The sequence below is a fragment of the Cyprinodon variegatus genome, unplaced genomic scaffold (assembly GCF_000732505.1).
Source record: "Cyprinodon variegatus isolate N-32 unplaced genomic scaffold, C_variegatus-1.0 Scaffold154, whole genome shotgun sequence".
NCBI lineage: Eukaryota > Metazoa > Chordata > Actinopteri > Cyprinodontiformes > Cyprinodontidae > Cyprinodon > Cyprinodon variegatus.
The window spans coordinates 260,928-281,490 of NW_015150607.1; the positions used below are offsets into that span (position 1 = coordinate 260,928).

General features: G+C 38.6%; 1 protein-coding gene across 1 annotated transcript in view; it reads right to left on the reverse strand.

Moving 5' to 3' along the window:
- Nucleotides 1-20,563, reverse strand: part of lmbr1 (limb development membrane protein 1) — a 59,919-nt gene that overhangs the window by 24,283 nt on the left and 15,073 nt on the right. The window contains exons 6-9 of the mRNA XM_015377470.1: nt 7,561-7,687; nt 6,393-6,461; nt 6,222-6,286; nt 5,900-5,972 (exon numbers count right to left, since the gene is read on the reverse strand). Of these exons, the coding sequence (XP_015232956.1) occupies nt 5,900-5,972; nt 6,222-6,286; nt 6,393-6,461; nt 7,561-7,687 (334 nt within the window). The remainder of the gene's footprint in view (nt 1-5,899; nt 5,973-6,221; nt 6,287-6,392; nt 6,462-7,560; nt 7,688-20,563) is intronic.

Sequence of the window (20,563 nt, forward strand, 5' to 3'; positions counted from 1 at the left end):
CACAAACATACTCAGTTTTGCTCCCGCTCTATTTTTAAATACACAGTAGAGGTATTTAAACGTAGTAGAGGATATGTACCGGTATATAAAACCTGCGCCCGGTGCGCCTTATGTGTGTGTTAAATACAGTAATGGCACACATAACTGAGACTGCGCCTTTTAGTACGGTGCGCCTTATGGTCATGAAAATACGGTAAAAGTTATTCTCTCATATGAAATAACATATCTCAACAGTTCCTTTAAGTTTGTAAATAGGCAAAGTGTATTCTATCATTTCCATATAAGTACTCGATTTTTAAGACTTTGTAAGGAATGAACTGTTTATGCCTGTTTTTGTCTGCTCTGTTTATGGAAATTCCACCCAAGCATGTAAGGGTGTTTAGCACACAGCAATATTTTTCAAATTTCAACCATGTGAATTTAAACTAAAAAACAATCTTGTGTCAGGGGCTGTCTAGCACATGATACGACTGGTTGACTGGGCTCAGCAGCGGCAAGGGATTCTCCAGGAAAACCACAAGGCCAGCTCATTTAGGGCTAATTCATCTATTTTACTCTGTTTTCCTTCCAGACTGACACACTAGCATTGAAGGCCGCTGAAGGCAAAGTGGAAAAGTATCTATTTGCATCCCCCCAGGGTGACTGGCAGATGGAGACCAATTAGTTCAGTGTTACATCGTTACTACCATGCAATAAAGTATACCATCTTTCATCTTTGTTACAGAAGTGAAGGACTGATCACTTTGATCAGACCTGTTTCTTTCCACTTTCATTATGACACGCCCTGTCTGGATGAGCTGAAGTAGGTTGCAAAGGTGAGATAGGAAGGGAGCAAGGTAAATGTCTATGTCAAAGCCTTTAGAGATAAGAGTACCTGTTCTTGGATCTGAAAAGGGGAAACTCTGAACGCTCAGAGCAAAATCAAGGAGAAAAAAAATATGTAGCACAACAAGAGGAAATGTCATCAACAGTTCAGTTAGTTTTCTTTTCCCTCCAAGTTCAAACTAAACTGAGCCCCAGGCTAAATGTACCCGTTCAACTTAACTGTTTTATCACCTTTTCACAAAATATTTCCAAATACACCTTTAGATATCATGAGCAGAGATAAATCATGGCTTAAATTAAATCTACACAGCTTATAGATTACATTTAAAAACAAACGACTTATCAGTTTCTAAAGCAGAAAGGGGGAATAGTGAGAAACGGAGCTGCAGTATCTTCAATGACATCATTCCATATTGAAGTTACATATATCCTTCCTCTCCCTCTGCTGGCACCGTCAAGTAACAGACTGAGTTACAGCGAGGCAGAGATGCTGAGTGAGTGCTCTGGCAGCCAGGAGGGCTCAGAGTTAATTCAACATATCCTCTCCAACCTTCTCTAATGCTCAAAAAATTACGTCATCCCCAAATATGCTAAACACCATGCTGAGAAAAGAGAGGCAGTGGCAAGGTCATTGTGCCGCATAGCATCTGGACGAGCACCATGTTGCTTTGTTTTTAGAACACCAGCATCAGAAAACATGTGCATCAGTTTACCTTTGCAGTATGACATTCATATTTACCTTAGAATGATTACTTTCAGTTGCAAGTCTTTTTCTATCTTGTTTTTGAGACCTTACCTTTGCACTACAAAAACAATCTAGAAATAAGTAAAAATGCCTTAAATTAAGTGTATTTACCCTTAATTTGAGTAGGTAAATAAGATTATCTGCTAATGGAATGAGCATTTTTACTCTTAAAATAAGATAATTAGATAATATGCACTTGAAATGAGACAATGCAATTGTTATTGCTTATTTTAAATGTAAATTGTCTTGTTCCATTGCCAATGTGTCTCACTTACCGCCTAAATTCAAGAACAAATGCACTGAATTTAAGGAAAATTGACTTATCTAGATTTTGATTTTTTTCCAGCGTGTTTAGTAATTAAATTCTGGACAGATTTACACAAATTCTGAAAACAAAATGATCAGTTTTACAAGCAATGGCTGTTTGGTAAGATGCTAAAGAGATCAAAAGTTTGCACAGATCCAAAGAAAATCTGGCAACACTGTAAACAAAACTGAGCATATATATGCACTGAAAGTTTAAACCCTTCTTTTAATAACATTTATATGAGTCAATGAGTTTGTGATAAGCCATGTTTCTCTATGTTCCATAAGTCATAAAAGTAATTTAATTTACGGCCTTTAAGAGTGTTAGCTGTACAGTGATATTAATTGCGTTGTTTTTAACTATATTTACTTGGGTCATAAACAAAAATTGATCCATCCATATATGACTGATTCATTAAGGTGTCATCATAGTGTGACAAAATAACAAGTCCCATTAAGTAGGGATGGAGCTAACGGCGTATTGTCAGCACTGAAGTCTGGTAACCAATGTGTAAGAGGCACTCCAGTCACATGTCAAAGAACACTTAGGAATGACATTTATTGGATGAGTTAAACAGCTATTAAGTAAGAACACTTGGGGATGATTGTTTTTGAAAGGAAAGTATGTCATTTGTCAGTTTTATTATGAAAACTAAGGAGGGGGGGCAGATTAAAAAAATGATTGGAGATTTGATTTTTAAGCCATCATTTCCCAGGTCCAATTAAAACTGAATATAAATGATTTGAAGGTTTCTAAAAAAAAAAAATTTTTTTAAGAAAAAAAACAGGGAAATGGTCTTTTGATTCAACTTATGTGTAGCACAAAACTACAAAAAAAGTCATTTTTTGGTAAGTTAAACAGGTTCCTTTCATAAGCAGAATCAAATCTTATCATAAAGTCAGGTTGAAAATCCAATTACATTAAACAGAAATCCATCATATTTACAACAATACATCACCAAGTCAGTTGATAGTGAAATCTGTTGCTGCTAGAAGTGCTAAAAAGCGTGGTGTAAAAAAGCACCACCAAACGGCATACAAGGAAGAGGTCACTATACAGTATAGTGACAGCTGGGAGACTCTTCTGTTGCCAAAACTGCTGCCCATTGCTGGTAACACTAGCAACTTAGCAGAAACAATTTGATGTAACATAAAGAAAGTGTGCGCTGTGACACCATCAACCTATAGCACCAGTAAAAGTAGCACCATTACAGCCAAGCATAGCTTTAACAGGCATTCTTTCAAGACATTGTGCAGGAGAGCCTTTACAAGCAAGGTAAAATTTCACTTATTCAAAGACATTGCCCCACTCGGCCAGTCAAAAGAGATGGGTATAGGCCAATACTTAAAACGCTGGATTCAAGGTATGTTTTAATGGGATGAAAATGCTTTAGCCAAACTGCTATCCCAACATCACCAAAGGAAGCTGGGAATGGAGCTATGAGCATCACCCGGTTTTCAACAGCAACAGACCCGTGGTCAAGTCGCACAATAGTCAAACTTAATCATCGCTGTGCACTTCAAGCACCAAGCATTAAAGGCCTATTTAATGTTTCTGGAACCACCTTCAGATTTTTTTTTTTTTTTTTTTTTTTTTTGGAAACAAAGCAGTGTTAGGCAGTAATAATTTTGTAGGACAAACCAATTGATGCTTTTGCCACCACAAGTTTAAGCCTTTTACTACAACCACTAAAATTAGCCTTAGACAAACTTGTGTGATGTTGGTTAATTAAGAACAAAATGACTGTGATACAACGTGAATTCTGTTGTCATACCATCAAGCACAAGTTTAATCCTAAAAATGTTATCCAGGGGCGTCTGGCTACTGAAGCCTCCAGCAGAACCAGGTTAATCTGAAGTAACTAACTTGTATGAACCTCATACATAAAGATTTCTTTTATTATTATTATTATTATTATTATTATTATTATGTTACCAGGTTAGATGGCTCTCTTACAGAGCCTGGTTCTGCTGGAGGTTCCTTCCTGTTAAAAGAGAGTTTTTCCTCTCCACTGTCGCTACAACCCGTGTGAGGTCGATGAGTCGATGCAATCAGCTGGTTTTCATAAATAGACAAGTTGAACCAATCTGTATCATCTGATTGAATTGTTTCTGTTAAGTGCCTTGAGATAACATGTGTGCGCTACATAAATAAACTGAATTAAACTGAATTGAAAAAGAGCGTAAAGAGTCCATCCATCCTATCAGCTTAAAAGTTTGTAAATTATAAAAACATGACACTTAACATAGTTGTTGCAATAACTTGTGTGTATATATATTGGACAGCTCAAACTGTATCAATAGTGGCGTAAATGTAGTATTTGGACTAATAGATTCATGTTAATTTAAAACAATGACAAATCCATTTTACATTGGTTTGATGTAAAAGGGATGTAATGTTTAGAATATTTGCTCAGACTCAACTTCTAACTCTACCAAATTATCAGCAATTTATTTCCAGCTTTTATAAAGATTAAATCCTTATCTGACTTGTTTACTATTGTTATTTTTCATTTTAAAGCAACAAAGCTGTTACAAAAGATGTTTATCATTGCAAATTATTTTCATAAACTTTTCTCTTTTTCACTTCAAAGAAAGTAGACACACACAAATAATAAAGAAAGGGCCATTATGTAGAGAACTAAACAATATCAAACGCCAAGATGCTACTTTAAAATGGGCAATTTCAGATCCAAGAACCACTGCAAAGAGCCTGACACGCAAACAAACATAAATGCATCGACTGATGAGGCTCAACAGCTTGTTTCTAGAAAACACAAACTGAAAAGCTTGATGATGTATCAGTAAGCGGGCACGGGTGAAGCCAGAACACATCACTGGAGTGTATCCTGTGAACTGTTCCTGAACCAATTTTTTTTAAAATACTGTAAGATCAAAGATATCCCAACCGAGCCTTTGCTTTCACCTACAGACGAGTATGAAAAACAAGTATTTGCATGTGCTTAAAACATTTCTGATAAGGATACGTTTATTCCTCCACTGCACAAAAAAACCTACCTCACCTCTAACTCCCTCCTCTTTAACAGGCAGATTGAGATGCAGTTTGGCCTCAAACATGTGTTGACCACAGTTATTTGTTTTCCCTCCCTCACAGGGACTTGTAAAGATCAAACAATTCAGGAAATGATAAAGAACAGATTACAATTATTCTATCAGTTAGTTCAAAGCAGTGCAGTGGAATGAGCCCCTAACAGTCCTTACGCATTGGTGGCAGTCTATGGACGAGGCAGGCGGTGCGTTAAAAAAAACACATACTATCAGGAGGTGATCTCGCTTACCTTCCTGGTTTGAAAGGACGCTTGTCCTCTTCATTTACTCACATCTGTACACTTGGTTGCGTGGTTGAGTTAATGCTAAAGTAGGTTTTGAAACTTCACTTCCTGCTTTTGGAGATAATTTAACGTCAAACAAGGATTTTGTTGAACACAGAAGGCTAGACTTGGGAGGGTAATGCAGGCTAAAAAAATAACATTTTTATCATCTTTGAACTCTAAACTTTCCCTTTGTTTAAAATTCTTAAGAAAAGCTATGTTATTTCAAACATCAATAAAAAAAACTTGTCTTTAATGTCCACAGCATCGGGCTGCAAAAAAAAAAGTACTGTAACGCCACAATTTCTCCATTGTGGGACAATAAAGGGATTTTCTATTTCTAAATTCCTCAAAAAATTTAATTTCCTCCCTATTAACCCATGTTACCATTCTAGACCCAACGTTAAATAAGGCAATCAATCACTTCACCAGCGGTGACAGAGGCTTTGCAGTAAACCTTCTTAACCATTAAATACATCCACGGTTAAGGCGGCTACTTTGACCTTTAGCAGAAAGTTAGACGACTGAGGCGGTGTGTGGAAAAACTTGTGTCAAGTGTGTGGATTTTGTTCGCCCAGCTAGATTTTTTCATGCTAATTGATTCCAGTGAGGCCGGCTTTTATCACACCCAATAGTGCAGTCAACCTCTACCCCTGCCTATAACGTGCCAACACGTCTCCCACAGACATACCGTTTAATCTCCTCTGAAGGGCTTCCTCCTGCAAATGGATGCAGTAAATCTGCTCATCCAGGTCCTCCAGGATCTAAAGGGGAGGGGAGCAGAGAAGGGAAAGATGAAATGGGTTATAATTAGGTCCAAAGTGGGACTGGAGCAATGGCAGATGGGAGGATGAGTAGGTGATGTATTTGTAGTCCTGTCAAGCTTCTAATGGCTGAATGTGAGAGCTTTAGCAGAGCATACAGTTTCAGACCTGACACAGATTTTGTTCAAAAACAGAATCAAGTGTTTCTACTCGTCCCATCCAAATATCTTAACCTGATCAGTTACTTACTGTTGGTTTCACTAATAACTGGCCCATGACAGTGAACATCCTGGACATCCCCACAGGAGTGCACACTGCGTAGAAGACAGAAAACACTGAATATCAGCTCTGTTAAGGTGCTATGGGTAAAAGCCAAATAAGGGCAGCTCAACGAGTAAAGAACTGAATCAAACAACTTACTTAGCAAAAGTAGGCCACCCATCAGGGATATGCAGGAATAGAGGTATGGCAGGTAGAATTCCCAAAGATCTAAAAGAAGAATATTAACTTTTTTTAGTTGACCTAGCATGAGTTTATTTTTCACCAATGCCTAACCATTTTTACACATTGCTCATTTATAAACACAACTTTGTGTCGCAGCTTAACTTCCACATGCTGGTGAAGTAAATGACACAAGTACATTGATGGGTTTCACCATTTCTATGCTCCACAAATCAGAGCGATAAGCAAGCGTTTCTTTTGGGAGGCGACATCTGGACCTAATTAGATTACCTCCATTTAATTTTTAAAATCATTTATTGAATTAGGATTAATGTCCTCCTGATAGGGCTGATAGGGCAGTCCCTGATTGCTGATTGGTGAACTCGACATTCACTGACAGAGTTCAGATTTGTTGAAGTACAGCAACATTTCCCTGTGCTCTATCTTTGCATCCACCATGCATATCTCTGTACTGCAACCCTCTGATTGCTCAATATTCTCCATCCACATCATCTGAAATGTCTCCTTTGCATCAACAACCATTTAGTCACTCTTGAAAGGATCTTTACATAGGCATAACATGGAAATCACTTAATCAAGAGGCTGTATTTGTGTACCTTGTGTATGAACCTTAAGGGATATTCTGTTTAAGAAAAAAGAAAACAAAACTGAAACTTAAGTGCAGGGAGACCTTCCTTTAAACAAAAAGGTCCACTTTGACACCCTTAGTTAACAATATTAATAGACTACAACACACTTAATGACTTTTTAATACACGTGAGTCTTACGTATGTAAAAAAAAAAAAAAAAAATGAATGCTTCATTCTTGTAAGACAATTATTTAAAACCCAAACTACTCTACAAATGACAGTTGTCCTTGAACATATTTCTAGTGGACCTGTTTGTCTAAAACAAGGTCTGTTTTAGTGTATCCCAGAAAAAAATATGTTAATGTAGCCTGAAAAAAAGAGAGTAAAGGTTGGGTTTGGTTATAGGAGCACACCAAGCCAATACCATTTAGACACCAATGGACATCAAGTAGACTGTTTTTTACATTTTTGTTTTTAGCCCCATGGCTTTACCTTATTTTGAAATGTACAACATTAACAGGTAATATGAAAAATTTAAATAATCACTAGCCGCATACCATAGAGTGATTCCATACTAGCTGCATCGTTGTCAATCAGGGCTGATGCCACCCACACAATGCCAAGAATGAGCAAAGCCAACAGGAAGAGCATCACAAATGTCTCCAAAATGCGTGCCTTTATGCCCTGAAAGGAGAAAAAGAAAAGAAGGAGCAACTGTTCAGGAGTTTTCCAATGAGAGAGCTACAAAAAACACATGAGAATTTCAACAAAGCAACAGTCTGTTTTGGTTTAGCCATACACTGAAGCAACCGAATTAAAATTGAAAAACAAACAGTGGCCGAATCAATCAAGCATATTCAATATTACAATAACCAAGACTACATTTGTGTCCATGCATAGTAGGTGAACAAAAAATAAAAAACACTTAAAGAAAAGTCAAAAAGTATAAGACAAAATATACAACATCATTATACAGTAGCTGTTAAATATTATGTTAAATAATATTGAATCAGCTGCCATTTTTCAATCAAATGCGTTTGACTTTTCCCACCGTTTCCAGATTTAAGAAAGAAAAAAAAGAGAAAAACAATAGGCAATGGGTAAAAATTCAAACTCCTTCAGAAAAACTTGCACATTGCCACCCATTAAAAAAGCAGCTAGCCATTTATTTTTATTTTTTAGGTATTTATGTCAATAATGTTTTTGATTCTAAAGGTTTAGAGTCGCATCAACCAAAGCTGCCATTTTATGCTTTTGACCTGTGGTACATTTGGACTCCTTTGTCAACAAAAACAACAGAGAATCCCTGTTTAAACGGTAAACAAGAAAAACAACAGTTAGGTGGCGTTATGTAAACGTAAAGCAAAAGAGGAAAATACAAAATTAACAAGTTTGAGCACAAACACAGAAGAGAAATTGACAGTTTGTCTTATAATTGACACAGCTGCCAATCTCTGATATGGCAGATCATCAGGCCTTTCTACTATAATCATTAGCCCAAATACAAATATCTACGATTTCCATTGTACTATTGGTGTTTATTCTTAACTGATATGTCATTATATTTGGATTATTGTGTTAAACTATGTTAATAAGAAAGAGCACATAGTTTCCAGCTTATCAAATGAAAGGCAGATCTAAAGACAGATTACTGGTACTTCAAGTGCCATCCTGTGGCAGAAATGTAATGCAAATATCTAATTGAAAAACTAAAGAAAAAAGAAAAAACTAACATGTATTTGTTATTATCTAGCCGCCTGTACCTCGTTACATGTACAGGGTGAGGGGCTATCTTCAATGATGATTGGGCAAAACACCCTGAACAAGTAAAACCGTCCATCACAGGTCATCTGACCTGTGATGGACTCAGACCTACAGTGAGCAGCTAAACTAACCTAAACATAATTTGTGATGAGTGAAGCAACCAGAGGGCCTGAGGAGAACCTATGCACATGTATGAGAAACATTTAGGCTAAATTTAAAAAAGGTCCTAAGGCCCAGATGCACCCTAGAGCCTTAGTTAGCAGTAGACAAGGGGGTCAGGAACATGGTGCCCGTCGCCATCAAGGGGCCCTCAAGGGCCACACGGGATGACTCAAAAAGGTTGGTGACCCCTGATCCAGATAGATCACCAAGGTAGATAGAAAACCGAATAAAGCATGCAAACTTGGGTCGACCCAGAACAATACATGGAAAAAAAGAAACACAATAGGCAATGGGTAAAAATTTAAACTCATTCAGAAAAACATGCACACTGCCACCTATTAAATAAGCAGCTAGCCATTTATTTTTTCTTTAAACTACCCTTAAATTCCCTTTTTTACCAGATGTCATTTCCAACATCTGACGTTAACATTTTCAACAGGAAACAAAATTCACCCAACACCAAATCACTCCTTTCTAAACAGCCTCACTTAATGACAGCATGACTTCCACTAACACTACACAAACATCACATAAAGGCTCCCATGGATCTTTGTGTAAAACAGCTCTTTTATACACGCTTATTGTAGTCTATAAAATGGGCCTAACACAGGCTGACAGTGGCAGAGGCAAAATTAAAAAGAGGAGGGGAGCAGGGGGGCTCTGAGGGGTGCAGCTACTGTCTGCGATCAAGAGCAGACCTCCCATATGGGGCCGATTAGCAACTCCCAGAGCACTGCGGCCAAGTCCCACGTTGTGTAGGCGAGAGAGTTTTGGGGTAATTTGGGTTTTCCGGGTCACAAACTGCTGAGTGGTTAATAAAGCCCCTTCCTATCTGTTTTCACAGTTTCTAAAACCTCCCTCCCCTGGTGGGGACACGAGCCGTCTAGCGCAGAAAGATAGATAGGTGCCCCCATGCACATGTCAGGTACGCAACCAGACATGGGATAACAAGCATTCCCTGCCTTTTTTTTGGGGGGGGGAGAGTCATTTAAATTAAGGACATGTGAGCAATTTGTTACCAACTAACATAATGGCTGTGTGGTTGCTGTTCAGTATTTGCCAACAAGTACATTAAGGAGGACTCTTTTTGAATGCTTCCCCTCTTAATCATGAGGCCACTTTATAGAGTAGAACCGGCTGTAGTTCATGGAAGTAAATCATACTATGTTCTTTATTCCCCAGCACCATTTAAAGTACACCTGTCCTTTGAGGTCTGCTTTCTTACACAGATCAACCACTGAATAAAAGCTGTTTTCTCTCCATAGCACCGATCATTTGTCATTTACTTTTAAACTGCTTGATAGCACACTGCTTTGTGAAGACACACGCAATACAAACATACAATAGGTTCCTAATTTCGTTTTCTAATTTTTTCACACTGCAAACTTTGGAGTCAAAGTCTTTAAATATTTTGCATTTAAGGAAAACAAAACACTTTTTCAACTTTCAATAAGCTCCATCCAAAACTCCACAATAAGTAAAGTTTTAGTTTCACCTGGTTTAAATCTGTTTAAAAATAATCTTCTTTAAAGACCCTTTTGCTATCTGATTGTTAATCGATTAATCAAAAAATATAATCGACAGATTAACTGATAAGCAAATAAAACATTCTTTGCAGCCCTACTTTTTGAACTTTTTCAACCAAAAAGGAAAAAAACCTGAAAAGTGTGGAAATAATTTATTTCCACACTCCTCTGAGCAAACACTTTGAAAACATTTATGCTTGCTGTTCTCTAGAAAGAACCTTAGTAGTAGTTTTAACCTAGCTGAATTTTTGTGGTATTTATACGTTAACAAACACAAGATTCCATCTTGTACCACACCAGGTTAAATCATTCAACAAATTTGAAACAGGTCGGACAGTCACGTTTGCAGCATTATTATGGGTCAATTCAATACCCTATTCAATTCAAATGTACTTTATTGATCCGAAAGGAAAATTCAATCAGGAGGTACAAACAATAAATATGGAGGTACATAAAACTGTGAGGAAGGTGAGAGCTGCATAGGACACAGCGGAACCAAAATAATAATGGCAGTGCAGCACGACATGCTACGTGCAGCAGCTGCTATCACATCTGTTTAGTTAGAATGCACAATTTCATCTTTGAAAGATGAAAAGCAAAGGAATTGGAAGAATAAAGGCCAATTTATACTTCTGACGCATAGCCTCTGCAACCGTCGTCTCGCACGACAAGATCAAGAAGAATCCTGACTAGGCATCGGACGGTCGCAAACCCGCACAGATCTCAAGCGGAAGTGCGCAGACAAAAAAGCAGCTGTGATTGGTCCTTGGTATGCCTTTTCGGCTGTCTGTGTGGTCATCCTTCTGGTTTCGGTGCCATGGCGCACCTTTTTAAAAAACCGAGGAATAAAAACAATGGTCCTCCTTAGTCTTTTTGCCAACTCGATTAACAGAAACTGTTCCTCTTTGAAGTCTAGCAACTCTAGATCCATCTCTGTGACCTTGATATCTTCCAGAGGCGCGATTGTTGTTTTGGAAAACACTCCCGCCGGAGCCACCCAAGAAGTTCTTGTCACCGTCCGCCGAAGTTCTAGGGAGTTCTCGAATAGGCTCTCCCTAGCGCTTTGGCAGGAAACTGCTGTGCGTCCCTAGAAATTCCAGACCGACACTGCAGAAGAATACAATCAAAACTGGTTCGCGACCAGATGCAAGCAACATTTGATGTGTGCGGTTGCAGAAGTATAGTCCGCCCTTAAGTTGTTGCAGTTTCTCATGATGACTGCTAGCATTTCATTTGTCACCGTGATTGGCTAAAGCCAAACCTTGGTTTTGCTTCACCAAATTATCTCAAAAGATTCTGAACAGAAGCAGTCCTAGATTAATAATGCATAGCACTAAACCTGGGTGCTACAGATTATCAGTCTGGCTTGCCAGGTTATAGCAGCTTTGCAGAAGACTAGAATCTTCATTGAAAAATAGCCCTGACGGTATTATTTAGTCAGATTGGACAGAAAGCATGAAACTGAAATCATAAAGCTGTGAAAAGCTGAATTTAGGAGTGCACTTTGACTGGGCCATAGGAACACACAAATATCACTTGACCATAAGCCTACCATTTTATTACATCTGTTATTGTTTAACAAATTTTCTTTCAGGACTACACCGTGTTTAGCTCCAAACAACAAATCTAAACAGGTTTATTGGTTAAAAATAATTAAACCCCACATCATGATGCTGCATTCACTACTTTTTTTTATTGTGGATGATAAGTGATGGGGATAAAAAAAACAGTCTAAATATATGTATATTTTATTTTATTTTATTTATTTCTTTTGCTTTACATTGTCTTTTTTAATGCTGGGTAAGAAAACTTCCCCCACACCTATGATGCGTCCCTATGATGTCAGATGGCACACTGCAAACAGGACTCCTGTCACTGAGCTGTGGAGTGGAGCTGTTCCTCCAAAGTTACCTAGGGCCTCTTGATTATTTCTTTTTTTTATTCATAATAAAAATAAATAAAAAATAAAATAAAATAAATAATGGCCACATCTTAGCAGGTTAACAGTTGAGTCATTATAATCTCTATAAAATGTGCTCTATAAAATGTTGAAATCTTGAAACTTTGCTCCACAACCAAACAGTTCCTTAATCTTCCCCATGCAGTTATCCATGAGCTGTTTGCTCTGTTCCATTGTCTTCACAGTGCTGTTTGCTCATTAATATAATATAAATAAAATATCTCTAAAAAAAAAACTTACAGGTCTTCAATAAACAGCTGGATTAATGGAGATTAAATTACTTAGGGCTAGGTGACAAATTAGCTGAGTTCTGAAGGTAACTGGTTGCTCTAGATTTTATTCAAGCATATCAGGTTAAACGGGGATAAACAGATATTAAAGTCACACTTTATATTTTTACTTACTAAAAAGAAAACTGCTGAAATATGTGTTTCCCCTTCTGTCATCTTCCTGATCATGTTGTCTTGTGTCGATCTATCAAATATAATCCCAATAAAATCCAATAAAACATGAAGAAGTTTCTGGTTGTAATAAAATAATGTTTAAAAAAAGATCAAGGGGTACCCCTTAGTTAGTATCAGATATCTGATCAAAACATCTACACTTAACCAATCATTTATTAAGTCTGTATTAACAACCATAGTAGAGTGATGAGAATGGAGGCTAATCCTTGAAAATGTAAATCCCCTGCAGCATCCCTTTGCGATTATTGAGCAATTACATGCCAATCACTTCCTCTTATGTCTGGAAAAGCCTCAGCAAGGGTAGAAATTTCTAGCACAACCAAGAAGACTATGGGCAGAGACCAGAGTGCCCCAGTGTGGTGAACACAAACACTGCAGCTGTTTCACAGCTAACTGGGTAGGCACAGAGAAACATTTAACACATTCAAACTGGGTGCATTTTTTTCCTATGAAACAAAACAACCTCAGGTCTGTGTTTCAATGCAGATTAAAAATGTATGTAAAACTTGCCTAACATTTTTTTTTCCATACTGTCTTTTTTTGTGTGATTTAAACACATTCATCACAAAACAAGGAGAAAAAGAAGACAAAGGAGTGATAACGAGGGAACAGCATTGGAAGACTGGGATAGGAAAGGAGTCGACTGAGCAAATCTTACTCCCAAGAGTTGAGAGAGGTGAGAGAGGGGAATGCTTTCAGGGACTTCAACCACGTCCCACACGTGCACTCTTAAGGATGCATCAGAACACGCAAAACCCACAGGCAGGACATGTGTCCATTCAAGCACACCAGTCCACCTTAACAAGCTGCCCGCTCCACGCTGAAGGTATATTCCCTTTAGCTGGGTCTCTCAATCATTTATAAGTCTCAAATCATTCCACATTCACATCATTTAGGGCAAAGGCAGAGCTCATCACCTCCTTTACTATCCTCCACAATCTACAGTGCCAGACATAACTTCCCTCATAGAATATTACTGCTGAGGAAAAAAGGGCACTCGTTTCTAATCACAGTAGCTGCAAAAATGAAAGTGTGGTTTATAAATAGAAGATGTCCAAAGAAGTCCCCATCATTGATCAAAGATTTTATGATCAAATGGTGACAGCTCGGGGGAAAAAAAAGAAAAATATCTGCCCCTTTTGTATCCAGAGTGCCCGCTGAAAGTTTCTATTCTTGCTATTCTAAATGTGTAACTACCTCTAAATATAGCAGTTCTAAAATATTCAACATCCCCTGATCCTCACACCGACATCCAGCAAGGGGCTGCTTGCCTGCAGATTGGCTTATACAAGACTGGAGAGATTTCCAAGAAAAGTGTGTTTGGGCCAGAGAAAAATTTCAAAGCTTCATAAAAGACATTTGACATTTAATAAGTCAGATGTACCTGACATTATACCCCTTAAACAATTCCACATTAAGTCGAATTATAGCCAAACACTAAAATGTGTTTATTATGTCAGACCTTTACGGGACAGAGATAATCCAAGAAGTTAATTACTAAGAGTAGGAAAAAGTACTAATTCCAAAGAACAAAAAGCCTCACCCTCACTTATCAAGGCTGCTGGAGATAGATCAACCTGTGGAAACAAGAAGAGCTGCAAGATCCATGACTCCATCACTGCTAGCTGTGTGCTCCATGAATTTGAACCTTATGTAACAGAGACGAAAGTAATTTTTTTAAAGAAAGCCATCTTTGCGTTGATTATGTGGGGGAAAACGCCAGCACAGGAAAGAAGCTATTGTATTGGCCAACATGAAAAACCCTATGTATGGCAGTAAACTAACACTGGGACAATAACCTTAAAGGTATAGTGGAGGATGTCCTTTTTCTGGGTGGATCATCAAAATAAGTGGTCCTCCTAATTGTCAATCTTTCTGGTTATATGTTTACCTAAGTCCATCCTACATGCTCGTCCCCGAAGGTAGCTACCTTTTTCATGTGCATGCGCCTTTTCAGACTTTGGGATTACTCCTTCTGGAAACCTCTGGTTCCAGTAGCTTATATAGAGTACAAAGAGTTCAAGCAAGATGCCATTAAAGATAAATATACAAAAGACAAAATAAAGAGAGTGTATATAGTACAAAAAAGCATTAAAAAAAGTTGTAATGTCCTGGAATGTTTCTATTTAGATATAAAAATATTGAAAATAATATAAAAATATAGTATATGTGTGGTGAGCTTCAATTTCAGTCATTGAAGCTTACCAACGTGGATCTATGAAAATGGCCGTGAGTCGTAAGAGTAGGGCTGGGTACCGAACTTCGGTTCTTTTATGGTACCGACCGAAATGCTTCGGTTCTACAGAGTATCGAAACATGCCTCGTCTTTCGGTACAAAGTTTCGGTGATTGGCTGTAACACTTAACGTGATTGCGTCATCCAGGAAAAATACACAGGTGGTCACGCCTACAGCCAGGATTCATGTGTATCTGGTTGCGAGCATCGTAGAACCCCTTTAAAATGCCCCCCAGGTCAAAAGTGCGGCTTCACTTTATTAAGACTGATGCCAATAGTGCGCAATGCAATACATCGTGCATGGAAACAATTTAAGAGCAGAAGGTTGCTCGGTGTTTGACTGCAAGAAGAGCGGACCGCAGCCGGCGCGACCATCCTCCTCTCAGCAGCCCGTGGGCAGAGCAAAGCCAGAGCGGAGTGAATCATGCTGCTTTCAAACTGGACGCAGCAGGAGCAGCAAAATCCCGTCTGCTGCTTCCTTTTTTGCTGCTTGTACCAGCTTCTGACGCGCGGCTGAAGAAGCGGTCGAAAAGTGGCTCTGACGCGCGTTGGGCGGAGCTACTCTATCCTTTCTTTGCCTTGCAGCTATATTTGCTGCGATCAGTGGGAATAAAGTAGTTTTATTATGTTTTTAAGTGGGAAAATCCACCTGAAAACTTAATCAGTGCAGTCAGTTCATCCTGCCTTCCAATATTTCTGTCGGAGCCGCTCAGACCCCCACATACCAGCGGTGCGCTGTCAGTAGGATCCCATTCAACGGGCTTGTTTGTCAGACATGGTAATTTTTCTAAAGGAAAACTGCTAAGTAAAAAGGTCCTCACAATGTAACAGTGAATATTAGACACTGAATTTTTTTTTTTATGTAAGAGGAAAAATGTAAATGGAAAAATCAAAGCTTAAAATAAAACTCAAGATTTGTACTTTTTTATGTTGTGTAATTTTCTTTTTCTTCGAATTGATATTATAGAACTGGTATCGAAAAAAGTATCGTTCAGGAACCGGTATCGAAGTGAAGGTATCGGTATTGGTACCGGAACCGAAAATTTTTGAACAATACCCAGCCCTACGTAAGAGTGAGTGTCTACGAAGTGTATGAGAAGAAGAGAAAGGCCTCAGAAGACAAACAACGCAATGGATTCCGCTGAAAGCACAGTTCGGGCTTCCCACTGATGCCTCGGTTGCAAAGTTTCTACTCGACGGGTCCAGTTTGGCATGCTATTTGGAGAAATCTATTTCACATCACTGCTGGTAAAAGTTATCTACCTCTACATTCTAACTTTCCAGGGAAGGCAAGATTATTTGTTTTGTAATTTGCATCGTTAGTAGTTATACTCGCTAACACGTCCAAATTTCCACTGCAGCACACACACACAAACACACACAAGCAGGTCATGTTTTGTTTTGTTTTTTATTTACCTGTAGTCTTATTTGCAGGGAAACTTTTTTTATATAAATGTGGATGAGATGAGATCCATCCGAGCGACCATCTTATTGCTTCACCGCAAAATGGGCTCCTGCATGCTCACACATACATTTAATAGACTTTACCTCAAGGGAGCGGGTACAGGGTTGTGCATGTGCAAATTTTTATTTTATCTTTTTTTAAATGGAGAGGGCAAGTCTTTTCGAAATTCGTGAAAATCCTTCATTATACCTTTAAGCATAAATCCAGAGCAAAAGGCTAGACCTAAATCCATTGAGAAGCTGTACTAAGAATTCAAAACCAATATTGGTAGAGGGTCTTTCTTCAGTCTGATAAAAGCAAATCTAATTTGGAATAAAGAAAGGGCAAAACTTGAAGTCTTCAGGCAAAGCTGGTTAAGACTGAAATTGCACCTGTAAGCACAGCCAGGGGTGGGCAAAAAGCATATATGTGCCACTTTAAAAAGGAAAATTACAGCAGACATGTAAAATCCAATGCATATGCATCTGAAAGGCACGGGGTTCAAGTTTTCATAGTGCCTTTTTCATATATATGTGCAAATAAGACTGTAAATGTGTTTAACCTGTGGATAGTTTAATATGGATTAAATGTCATATTATTAGCCAAATTTCAGTGTAGTTTTGGCAACTTTCAGAGCAACCAGCGGTTGCACTGGAATATGCTGGACAGAGCCATGGGGGAAGAAGCCCAGATGTCAGTCAAGGGCAAATACACTCCTAAAAAATTGGTTAATCAGTCATATTTCTGCGTAGCAGTGAAGAATTTTAGCACAGCGTCCTCATAGGCTTAAGTACACTAGCATTCGGTCATGTTTTTAACATGACAGAATGTGAAAAGATTTCATGGATTCAACTGAACTGGAAAATGTTTGCAAGGTAATGCCTCTAAAAGCTAAATGAAGACAAGTGTATAAGATCTTTGCTCTGTTGCATAACTGTTTTAATGAAGAAAAAAATATAAGACTTAAGTGAGAGAGAAAGGAAGAGGGTTCAACAGGAGCTTCCTTGCTTCTGCAATCAATCTTGAGCAGGTCAGCAGGTTGTGGCAGAGATCATCCTGTACGCCATCTCTCTGCTGACTGTCAGGTAAGCGTTCAACAAGGGCCAAGAGTGTAAAAAGGGGAGGGAGGGGGCAGGGCCCTTTTCACATCTTAGCAAAGAACACTGTTCTCTTTGGTAAAGACATGCCAGATGCTTGGGGACCTTATTAGCGTATCCTTCAACCAGTCGGCAGCAGTGCAATGACCGTGTCAAAGACAGAAAGCAGAAAAGAAGGACATTTCCCTGTAAACCCGCTCGGTACACTTCTAAAGAGTGTTTCGACTTCTTAATGAAGCACCAATGACATCTGAGCCTGCAAAACGGACATTGCTGAAGTCAAATCACGCAGCAATGCCCTGAAAATAACCAGATTATGAGCTGAATTTAGTAATTAGGCCAAAAATCAAACTATTAGCATGAAATAAGAAGAATCTGGTCTCTGTTATGCATATAAAGTTTCTTTCTGGGTTACAAATTAATACATGTCTCCTCTATTATTTTGACAGCGAGCAGCTCAAGACATAATCAACTTTTCCAACTCTGCCCGAATGATTGATCTCTTTCTCTTAGCAAAAACAGCTTGGAATTTGGTCAAGAATCAGTTAAGTTTCAGTCACAACGTTTCGCTTCAGTTTAGAAAAACTGAGTCATGAAAGGACAGGAAAATCTTGTTTGTCCTTTTTAAAATTCCCCTGCTCAAGCTAATATGTTGCTGTGGTAACCAACATTGTAACGGGCAGCTTTAGGGAGACACTGTGACCTTAAAGGAAGGTATGTAAACACCACTATATTCTCTGGCTGGGCCTGCCTAGAAAGAAGGCCTGGGAAAAATGTCTGCATGTGCAGGAGATTTGAAATAAATATCCAGGCCCCCATTGTGGAGCTCCAACAAAGGGGAGTATCTTAGTAACACCAAACAGGGTTTGCTCGGCGAGACATTTTCTCTCCCCCCCACGCCTCCCCCTCCTCCACAATAAACACACTTCTCATCATCGGCGGGTTAGGGCTTAGGATGAGATTGATGAGGAGTTTCTTTAACTACCAGATGAAACCTGTTGGCCCTTCGCTGGGGCAGTCATGGGGTCAAACTCGTTCCAACTCGCTTCAGGATCAAAAAGATTTCAATACTGGCCAGGACTAAAAAAGCCATTCAACCCATAGCGCCCCTTCAGTTGTTAGTATCATTCTAAACTAAGAAAAGAAAAATCAATTAACAGCCTTAACCAAGGCAAAAATAGATACTTCTCACTTGGATACTAAAAATGATTTAGGTTGTCTTTATCCAGACATTTATCGTAACATTCATCTTATAGTTCCACATAAAAACAGCTTTAAACTACCAAGAGTTCCCTTTGGTTGATTGAAGTCGCATAGATGGTTGAAGAAGACATCTTCACAGTCTTTTGGAAGATGTGCAGATTGTTTCAGTGGGTTATCATTACCACAATACCATCTAATAATAATAATAATAATAAAGGGATGACTAATAAACCAAATCTGTGAGACTCACAAGTTGAGCTACTTAAACTCTAATAAGCAATAGTAACAGCTAACACCACAATAACCCCTGGCGCCAAAAGTAATACAGGTCTTTAGCAAAAATCTGAGAACACGGCCATAAAGCGGGAGACATTTTACAGCAGCAACTAAAAGCTAGATAATAACTTCTGACATCACAACCCTTGGTCCCCCCCTGATTCATCCACAATTTGGACAATTTGTTAAACTGTTAATCATTCAGGGTGACAGAGCCCCTAAAGAGTTGTGCATTAAAAAAAACCCACACATTAAAAAAGAAAAAACATCCACATTTCCATCCTTATGCCATTGGCGTCTTTTAGTACATCGTCAAAAGTAAACACAGCCACATGAAAAGGCTGACTTATAGCGTCAGCGGTAAGGTTCATCATTCCCTTCATTTCCGCAGTCAAAGAGACCTTGCAGGGCTACAACATAAGCCCAGGAGGTTAAAATGCCACATAAAACCTTATTACATTTCGGTTTAATGCTATTATTGGATGAAAGGATAATATCACATTCTAAAAACCTAGATGTGTGTTTTACGTTCTTCTTGCTTGCGGAGACATTATTTCCTTTACAGGCAGCTCAGATTTTTTTTTTTTTTGAGGAAGCCCAAGTGTCAACCCCCCCCCCGCCCAGACACAATATATATCTAAAAGTGAAGCACAACACTGAACAGTGCTTCCTCTGAACAGATTTATGGAAGTGACGCTCAAGTCATGTTTGTTTAAAATTAATAGATCCTTGTGCCTAAACTGTTTTCTAAACCACAAACTTGAACATACTTTACTAGCCGTCGTATTTGTGATCTGGATGGGAAACTTTCCATTGTTTTTAAGCTGTTTTGGGGTTTTGGTTTAGTCTTTGTATTCAAACCAGACTATGCACACCTAAAGACTAAAGATTTCACTTACCAGGCTTGCTAAATTGCTTCTGCAAATAGCCATTTCTTAGTACTGTAACTAGATTCCAAATTGAATCAAGCTCCAGACTTTGACTGGACCATTTTCCTGCAGGAAGGTGAGCTCTACCCAGCTTCTCCTTTGTTCCCAAAATTGTATCCCTACAAACTGACCCTTACCACCACATGTTTTTTGTTTAGTATTCTGTGCTCAGGGTACTAGTTTCTTTCTGCTTGTTGTCGACACGTCTGGGCAGAACTTTTTTCCCTCATGTCTAAATGCGATTGGATTTGCTAAGTAGGAAAAGTGGAGATGATTACCCCCTTTTTTAGGTGGAAATTCCCCTCTTATTTAAGGTTAAGATATGTAGACATTGCTGTACATTGATAATGATTAGTTTTCCGATTGGTTTGTGTTGAGAAAATGTACAAACAAAACGCGACCATTTGTATAATATGACTTCTTGCTCCCTTTCTCCTGGTGGATCTGAAAAATGCTCCATTTAGCAAAGTGTAGCTGTTGTGTTTTCTTTTGCAGGTGTG